Source organism: Euphorbia lathyris, chromosome 8 (genome assembly GCF_963576675.1).
Source record: "Euphorbia lathyris chromosome 8, ddEupLath1.1, whole genome shotgun sequence".
NCBI lineage: Eukaryota > Viridiplantae > Streptophyta > Magnoliopsida > Malpighiales > Euphorbiaceae > Euphorbia > Euphorbia lathyris.
In genome coordinates, this window is record NC_088917.1 from 72,672,551 (window position 1) to 72,682,606 (window position 10,056).

The 10,056-nt window shown below is 30.5% G+C and overlaps 1 protein-coding gene across 1 annotated transcript; it reads right to left on the reverse strand.

Annotated features, from left to right (window-relative positions):
• LOC136203999 (probable CCR4-associated factor 1 homolog 11) lies at nt 1–909 on the reverse strand. Its single transcript, XM_065995203.1, has one exon. The coding sequence runs from the start codon at nt 907–909 to the stop codon at nt 1–3; it is 909 nt and encodes a 302-aa protein (XP_065851275.1).
• Nucleotides 910–10,056: the final 9,147 nt, after the last annotated feature.

Here is a 10,056-nt window from a genome sequence, read left to right on the forward strand (position 1 = left end):
TCATAAAACTTCCGGGACTTGAAACCAAGTAGTTGATTGTAGTGGAGGAAAAGTCATGTAGGTGTTGGCATAGAATTTGATCGGTAAAAGATATGGATACGCTGTCTTGAAGCAAAGTCCATACAACACTCCGTGGGAAGCATTGAAATTGATACGATCAAAGTAAAGATGCAGAAATTTGATGAAAGTTTGGAGAGTTAACAAGCTATCTGAACCTGCTTCGTGGCTATTTCCGCATATTCTATAAACACCCATATTGGTAGCCAATTTTTCCAAACCGCCGTGCAATCCATGGTTATAACTCATGTATTTCAAATCATAAACATGATTTCCGAAGTAAAACTCCACCAATTTCAGAAACCACTCCAGCTGAGACGGTAAGTTTTGTCCTGTGAAAATCTTGATCAACAAGCCGATATCATAACCCCCATGAAACGTTATCCATGTCGATGAAGATTTGTAGTGACTCGTCACTAAACTCCAAACCCATCTGCCACCAAAAATCCTGGAATCAATTCCTTTTTCTCTGTTCTTGTTGAAGTCGATCCCTTGTTTCTTTAGCAGCTTAATTGACTCTTCATTGCAGGGATCCCTGTGGATATCGAAATCTCGGAAGTTGAACTGCCAGATGTAGGATGATTCTGTGCCGAAACTTGGAAGGTTTCCGTTTGGATCAGATAGAGTGAGACCGAGTTGAACTATTTTCAAGACATCGACGTTGAGTTTCATGTTCGAGTAGACGTCATGAGGAGAGGCTGAAGAGTTGTGATTGGATTTGAAAATGGTACCTGGAAATTCAGTATCCAGAGAAACTAGAGGATGAAGAGGAATTGCTTTTTCAATTAGTGAAAATTCGAATTCAAGGTTTTCTGCCCAAACTTCTCGTATGATTACTGGTTTTGCCTCCATTGAAAATCTTAATTTACTTTTTGAAAAACTGATATCTGAAATCGTATTTGAAAGAACTGAAATCTGATCAGATATTTATAGATTTTCTTTTTCTTTTTGTAATCGGAAACGAAGTAGGATTGCCGACTGATCTCACCGGCGATCTCAATCCTGATTCCAATCGGTGTGGGTAAATTACATCTGTGGCCACTGAACTTTATTCATTTTAAAATTGTAGCTACTGAACTTTAATTCTTAACAGTATGTCTACTAAATTTTACACTTTTTAACACTGGTAGCCACTCAATGCCTCCAAACGACCAATGACAGCCACAAAATAAAAAATTCGAAGAATTAACGATATTCTAAGAAACTTTAATTTGTGAAATTTTTTCTTTTGAGGTCACTAAGAAAAAAATTTTAGAAAGAGAAAACTCCAAAAAAATGTGGTTTTTGAATAATTTTAATTCTTGAATATTTTCATTTTGAGGTCGTTAACGATTATTTTGAGAAATTAGTTAAAATTGAGTGACTATTAGTGTTAAAAAGTGTAAAATTCAGCGGACATACCGTTAAAAATTGAAGTTCAGTAGCTACAATGTTAAAATAGTTAGAGTTCAATGACAATGGGTGTAATTTACACGTTTCCTTTATGAAAAAAGAAAGACTAGCCTTGTTTGATAACTCACTTAATTATTTAAATTAAAATGTTAAGCACTTAATTAATTTAAGTGCGTTTGATAACGGTTGTTTCTCTACCACTTAACTGAAATTTTAATTTCTAAAATAACCGACTTGACCAAATCGGAACTAGACTAGAGTTGTAGTCCGCCTTGACCAAATAGGAAACAATAGCTAACATGAACTGTAATTTTAATTTCCAAAATAATCTGTCTTGATGGTTTTACTTTTTTAAAGACATACGTATTTTCGTATTTAATTTACCTTTTTCTTGCCTCCAAATGATTAATTGATTACATTTTATGCAAGTTCAGTGGACTAACTGAACGAGACACTTCGAAAGTTCATGGAATCAGGAGGGCTATCGAGACACTTCAAAAGTACAAGAGACAAATCAAGTTTTTTGGACAAGTTTAGGGGCAAATGATATATTAAGCCTTTTAGTTTTTTTTAAACGGGTAGGGTGCAAAAATGAATAAAGGATAAAATTCACTCTTTAACTTAGCACGAAGAGTCCATTTAGCCAAAATTAATCTTTAGACATCAACTCAGTCTTTAAAGTTGGCGTTAATTGTTAAAAAAATATAGTATATTTAGATATCAACTCCGTCTTTAAAATATAATATATTTTGATACCTAAACTTTATCTTGTTTATATTTTGATACCTAAAATTTATCTTTATATATAAAAAAAGATATTATATTCTACACAACCGCATAACGTTTTATCGTCAAAGCATTTCTTTATGCGTCAATATAGAATATCAATGCACTAATACTATTTTGAAGGATTTTGTGAGTTTTTTCTCTCTGTTTCGGGGAATTTCTATCAAAATTAATTGTTTATGACCCATACTCTTATTTCGATGGATTTTTAGAGATTTTTTTTATTGATGCAGTTTTGGCTTTTATTTATTTTTCTCAAATTTTATCACTTAATATAATTATTTCATTAACAAAGAAAAATTAAAAATCAATTTAATATACTTAAAATTTATAAATTCAATTAATTCTTATTTAAAATTCTTTATGCTCTCTTTATAAATAAAATATATCCGAAATTTATTTGTGTCATATTTTATTACTAAATATTATTATTTCATTAGCTAACAATTTGGAAAAAAAATTAATTAAATGAAATAAAAGAATAAATTACTTACAACATGTTGAGGGTGTTTAAAAAAAATACTATTTTAAGGGATTTAGTAAGGTTTTTACCTCTGTTTTGAGGATTTTTTGATTTTTTTTTTTTAGAAATATCACTTATTAATACGGTTTCAACACCTTTAAAATATAAAAAAAGATTTCAGATATGAAAATGTAAACATGATAAACTTTAGGTATAAAAATATATTATACTTCAGGACTGGTTTGATCATGGGTTATTTTGTCCCTTAACGCTAACTTTAAGGATTGGGTTGATACCAAAGATTGATTTGGGTTAAATTGACATGCCAAGTTTAAGGGCCAATTTGACCATTTGTTCGTGTAAAAATGCCTCTAACGTTAGCAGTCAGTAGCAATTTTACCTCTAATGTCTAAAATAGTGTAATTTTACTCCTAAAATTAACATCAAATGACAATTTTACCCGAACATTGACAAGTTTGATCAATTTCAAACATAATTATAAAATACAGATATTTTATTTATTATACTGCACCGGTTACATATCAGTTGGTTCTAAGAAAATCGTATTTTTTGTGATTTAATAATAAAATTGGAGACTAATATTTTTAAATTCGTCGAAGTATTTAATTTTTTTTTTGTCCAATTTGTACAAAATACAATATAAGTTTTTGTTTTATTTTAACTTTTTTTCTACGAGTGATAAAATAACGCACATGTGAAGTATATATAAAAAAAATTCATGATTGATAACACAGTTTGATAAATTATTTCTTAAATTGACTCAATTTATCAACGTTAGAGATAAATTTGCTTTAATGCCAACGTTAGAAGTAAATTGCATAATTTTAGACGTTAAGGATAAAATTGCTCTTAATTGTCAACGTTAACGGTATTTTTGTACCCTATCAAAATTTGCTTTAATGCCAACGTTAGAAGTAAATTGCATAATTTTAGACATTAAGGATAAAATTGCTCTTAATTGTCAACGTTAAAAGTATTTTTATACCTATCTTTTTCTTAAATGGCTTAATACATCATTCCCTTAAATTTGTCTAAAAATTTTGATTAGCCTTCCGAACATTTAAAACGTTTTGCTATACTCCTCAATTTGCTTAAAAATTGATTAAAAAAATTAGGAGATTTTACCGGATTAAATTAGACCTGGGCATGAGCCAGTGACCCGTCTGGCCCGTCCAGATCCAAGCCCATTTAACCGGGCTTGGACACATAAAAATGCTATCAGGTCTGGCCCAAATCCGTATAAGCCCGCCAACAAATGGCGGGCTTGAGCTTTACAAATTTTACATCGGCCCGACCCAACCTGGTCCAATATAACATATATATATATATATAAATTATAAATTATTATATTATATAAATATAAATTATAATATAGTTTTATAAACATAAATATAAATATTTAAGGTTTGCTGAAGTTTTCTTTTAACCTAATCTCCTCCGAGCCCAGACAAGCCCGACCCATGCTCAGGTCTAGGTTAAATGCACCGTTGATCACTAAATTTTGATGGTTGTCTCAAAATGATCAATCAACTTTAATTTATCTTAATAAAATCATTCAATTTTAAATTGTATCTCAATAAATCACTTCAATAACTTTAAGAGTAAAAATCACATCGTGTGAGCCCCATTCTTCGCATGGCTTGTTATCCCTGAATGGTTGAAATTATGGATGTGTACATTTGGTTGCATAAAATTACCTTAATTGCTCCGAACAAATGTTTAATATTTTCATGTTATTTTTCTTTGAGTTCTTCTTCCATTTTTATTTTTTATTTTTAATGTCATTATGTCTAAGCATTTTGTAAGATGTGATATTATGTGAAGCAAGTAGGGTGTGTAGTAAGAAGAACCTTCGGATCAAACTATAGTAAAATGAGTAACCATCAAGACACATGGACCAATAAGATGTCTTCCACGACTCCATCTCGGAATAGGACCCTTAATTCGCATCTAGAATTCAAGGATTGTAGTATAGGTATATACAAATTTCCTATTACATCCGTCGACCATGAGCGAATATCCCTCCTTAAAAAAAGTTAGGACGCGCATCTTGAACCGACTACTAAAATTGCCCTCGACACCTTATAAATAGAACACGGCGTAACAATCAAGGTACATACACACATCTATTATAAGTGATAGTTAATTGCTTAACTCTTACCTTCATAAACTATGTTAATTTAATCATCAGTGTAAGATTATCGGATTGCCTTGATCCTTTTTTTTTTGTATTACCTCAGACGATTGATTGAAAAGGGATCAAGATGTGCAACCTAGCTTCTTTTGAGAACATATATTGATTATTGGATGATGTATGTAATTTAGGCAGTTTTTAATATGCCCAAACTGCTGGTTGCTTACGATGAAAAGTTTGTCCGTAATTCGTCGGTGCAGCTGGGCTCACATGCAATTTTTTGAAATTAAGCATTTTTCTTCTATTTTTCTTCCTATTTTGACCCTAAAATCCCAATTTCACTCTACAAATACCACACTTATATCATTGAGGTTGAAATTAAAAAGAAAAAGAGGTCGAACATTTGTCAAAATCATCCGAGTTTAGAGAGAAAAATTACCCAGGCTCTACTAAAGTAATTCACGTAATTTCTTATTTATCTAAACGTTAATCTTTGATCTGTTTCTTCGTATCCAACAATCTTGATATGGTTTATGAGGAAAACAATTTATTTTTACAACATTGTTTAGTATTCATTTTTTTTTTTGTTAGTTTTTAGTTTTATTATCAAAAGAGAAAATCGAGTATATTTTATGTATATACTCGACTTCTCTATATTGATTTAAATCAATTCAAACTAATGATTTACCAGCTGGTTAAATCAGTTGTTTTGATTATTATTTTTATGAACTATGATTCGGGATACATGTTAGCTCTTTGATGGAACTTTCCACAATTCGATTGGCTCTCTTGATGGTTCATATTTTTAATTCATTCAAATAAATCCATTTTTTATCTGATATTGATAATATTATTAATTAGATGATTCATTTATTCATAACGATGATTCGAAATAAATGAACCACGTTAACATAAATTACATTTCCCGAGCGTTTAGATTCTGATAGTTACAAAGTTCCTAATTCTATTTAATTTAGTGCTTTAGATTTAATATATGCTTAATTAGTTGATAATACTACAAGATTAATCACCAATGGTGAATTAGATACAAACATCCTTAGTGAGGTTTAATCTCGTCTTGACCATCTAAATTCTATGGGTTCGTAACTTTTAATTTTATTCACTTTGGTCAGTGTAAGCATATTTTCTATTATTAAAAAATTTAAAGCAATTAACCTTATTTTAATTATTTTTAGCATTCATTCCATAAGTTTATATTTTATTTAATTTTTAGAAGTTACGAACAAGTGTTTTGTGGAGTTTCGGGATGAATGGAGTTGAAAACATGTGAGAATTGAGAAAAATAACACTATAGGTCTTTCGGACGAAAATTCTATCCGTAAATTGTTGGAGATTTTATGTGAAATGGCTTTTTAGCCATTGCCTTTGTTTTGTAACTTTTTGTATCCCACATGGGAAACTTGAGAGTTAGTTGAAGGGTTTATATTGGGTTGGGCCTTATGAGATATTAAATTGTGTTTAGTGAGTTTTACAAAATATGCCACACGCGAGCGCTCGCTCGGTCGGTTGTTCGTGCGCCCGTCCCGACTGGGCCCGATTTTTTATTTGGCTATTAAATATTTTAAACCTTTTGACTATTCTCAAGCAGTTGAAGTCTTATCTCCACTATCCCTATTTTTATTCAACAACCCACGATTTTCCTTCACAAACGTTGTTGTTGGCAGGTGGCAGAAATTTGGGTTTCATTAAAAGAAATTTGGGTTTCATTAAAAGATAAGTATGGATTTGATGATGCTAGAAAAAGAAAGTATGTTGTTGGCAGGTGGCTACATTATCAGATGCTTGATCAAAAACCCATCATTGACCAGATTCATGAATATGAGAACCTTGTTACTGAAGTTCTCAGTGAGGGGATGAATATGTGCGATATGCTTTAAGCCAACATTCTACTGGAGAAGTTCCCTCCTTTCTAGAGTGACTTCAGAAATCACCTGAAACACAAAAAGAAGGACTTCAGTCTCCATGAGCTTGTTAGTCATATGCGAACTGAAGAAGCAAACAGAATGAAATATAAGCAACTTTCTTCTATTTCAGTTTCTATTAATGCTAATGTTGTTGAATCTGTTGTGATTCCAAAAGACAGATCAAAAGGACATGCAAATAAGTCCTAGAAAGGCACATGGCATTTCAATGTTTCCAAAGGAAGAACCAACAGAATTCTAATCAAAATGCAAACACAAAGCCTACCGTACAATCCAATTTGGTGGAGAACGGTGAAATCATTGTTGCTGTGGTGGTAGAATCGAACTTGGTGGAAAACAAAACTGACTGGGTGCTGGACACTAGAGCTACCAGACACTTATGTTTGAATCGAGAGCTGTTTCATCACTTTTAAATAAATAAAAATCAGATATGAAAATGTAAACATGATAAACTTTAGGTATCGAAAATATATTATACTTTTACAACTGATTTGATCATGGTTTATTTTATCCCTTAGTGCCAACTTTAAGGACTGGGTTGATACCCAAAGATTGATTTGGGTTAAATTGACATGTCAAATTTAAGGGCAAATTTGACCCTTTGTTCGTGTAAAAATGCCTCTAACGTTAGCAGTCAGTAGCAATTTTACCTTTAATGTCTAAAATAGTGTAATTTTACTCCTAAAATTAACATCAAATGACAATTTTACCCGAACATTGATAAGTTTGATCAATTTCAAACATCATTATAAAATACAGATATTTTATTTATTATTCTGCAACGGTTATATATCAGTTGGTTCTAAGAAAAATCGTATTTTTTGTGATTTATTAATAAAATTGGAGACTAATATTTTTAAATTCGACGAAGTATTTAATTTTTTTTTGTCCAATTTGTACAAAATACAATATAAGTTTTTGTTTTATTTTAACTTTTTTTTCTACGAGTGATAAAATAATAAACATGTGAAGTATATATAAAAAATTCATGATTGATAATACAGTTTGATAAATTATTTCTTAAATTGACTCAATTTATCAACGTTAGAGATAAATTTGCTTTAATGTCAATGTTAGAAGTAAATTGCATAATTTTAGAGGTTAAGGATAAAATTGCTCTTAATTGTAAATGTTAAGGGTATTTTTGTATCCTATCAACATTAGAATAAATTTGCTTTAATGCCAACGTTAGAAGTAAATTGTATAATTTTAGACGTTAAGGATAAAATTACTCTTAATTATCAATGTTAAGGGTATTTTTGTATCCTATCTTTTTCTTAAATGGCTTAATACATCATTCCCTTAAATTTGTCTAAATTTTTTGATTAGCCTTCCGAACATTTAAAGCGTTTTGATATACTCCTCAATTTGCTTAAAAAAAAGGATCTTTTACATAAAGATCAGAAATGATAAAAATATTTATAATTTAATCAAATTAATAATTTTATTAGTATTATATCAGATATAGCATTTTTTTATTTTAAAACTGTTAAATATTTTTGAATTTCTATCATCTTTTAACATTCTCTAACCATTTCTAACCAATCATTTATTGATAACTTCTTAATTGACAAAATGCAAAATATGATTTGATATAACTGTAAATTACTTTTTATAAAGGCTTTTCTGTGTAATTTCCCCTAAAAAAATAAGAGATTTTACCGGCTTAAATTAAACCTGGGCATGGGCCGGCGAGCCCGCCCGGCCTGTCCAGGCCCAAGCCCATTTAAACGGGTTTAAACACATGAAAATGCTGTCAGGCCTGATCCAGCCTGGCCCGATATGATATATATATATATATAAATTATAAATTATTATATTATATTATATAAAGGGTTAAGGTGCAAAAATACCCCTAACGTTTTGCGTCAGGAGCAATTTTACCCCTAAGGTCCAAAATGGTGCAATTTTACCCCTAACGTTTATAGCCAAGATCAATTTTACCCCTAACGTTGATAAATTGGGTCAATTTCAGAAATAATTCATCAAACTGTTTTTTCGGTCATGAATCTTATCATCTACACTTCACATGTGTGTCATTTTATCAGTAACAAATCATAAACATATGTTGGGATGTGAAAAAATAAAAAAATATAATGTCTTTTGTACGAATTAGACAAAAAAATTCAAAAAATTCACCGAATTTATAAATATTAATCTCCAATTCTATTATTAAATTACAAAAAACATGAAATCCTTTTTTTTAGAATGAATTGATATGCAATTGGTGCAAAATAATGAATGAAAATATGTGTGTTTTATAATAGTGTCTGAAATTGATCCAAATTACTAACGTTAGGGGTAAAATTGCTCTTGACTACGAACGTTAGGGGCAAAATTGCACCATTTTAGACGTTAGGGGTAAAATTGCTCCTGACCCAAAACGTTAGAGGTATTTTTGCACCTTAACCCTTATATAAATATAAATTATAATATAATTTTATAAACATAAATATAAATATTTAAGGTTTGCTGAAGTTTTTCTTTTAATCTAATCTCCTCTGTCAACTGTATATATAAGCACTCAGCAGATTAATTCAATCTTCAAGGTAATTGAAATGCAAATCATGTCCTCCTTTTACTTATTCGTGCATTAATTTTATTTTATATGCATGGACTTTAAAAAGCATATGTATTGAATATTTTTTGATATTTAATAATGCTTTTCTGTATTTTTTTTGATATTATATAAAGTGTGATAAATTGTACAAATTTATAAAATAGTATGTATTTCGTTTTTTTTTCATGTACAGTATTTTAAATTTAATTGTATTTCTTTAAATAACAGATGGTGTAGACGGACGGATTTGGGATTCATATCTTAGGTCCGAGTCTAGCTCGAATCCGAACCTGGCTAAATTTCTTGCGGACTGGGTTGGGTTTGGGCTCATCGTGCTTTATTAAAAGTCCGACAGACCCGGCCCAGCCCGGTCCATGCTCAGGTCTAGGTTAAATGCACCGTTGATCACTAAATTTTGATGGTTGTCTCAAAATGGTCAATCAACTTCAATTTACCTTAATAAAATCATTCAATTTTGAATTGTATCTCAATAAATCACTTCAACAACTTTAAGAGTAAAAATCACATCGTGCGAGCCCCATTCTTCGCATGGCTTGTTATCCCTGAATTGTTGGAATTATGGATGTGTACATTTGGTTGCATAAAATTACCTTAATTGCTCCCAACAAATGTTTAATATTTTCATGTTATTTTTCTTTGAGTTCTTCTTCCATTTCTATTTTTATTTTTAATGTCATTA

Excerpts from the sequence above, each read along its gene's own strand:
- LOC136203999 (XM_065995203.1), bottom strand. The coding sequence starts at position 909 with ATGGAGGCAAAACCAGTAATCATACGAGAAGTTTGGGCAGAAAACCTT.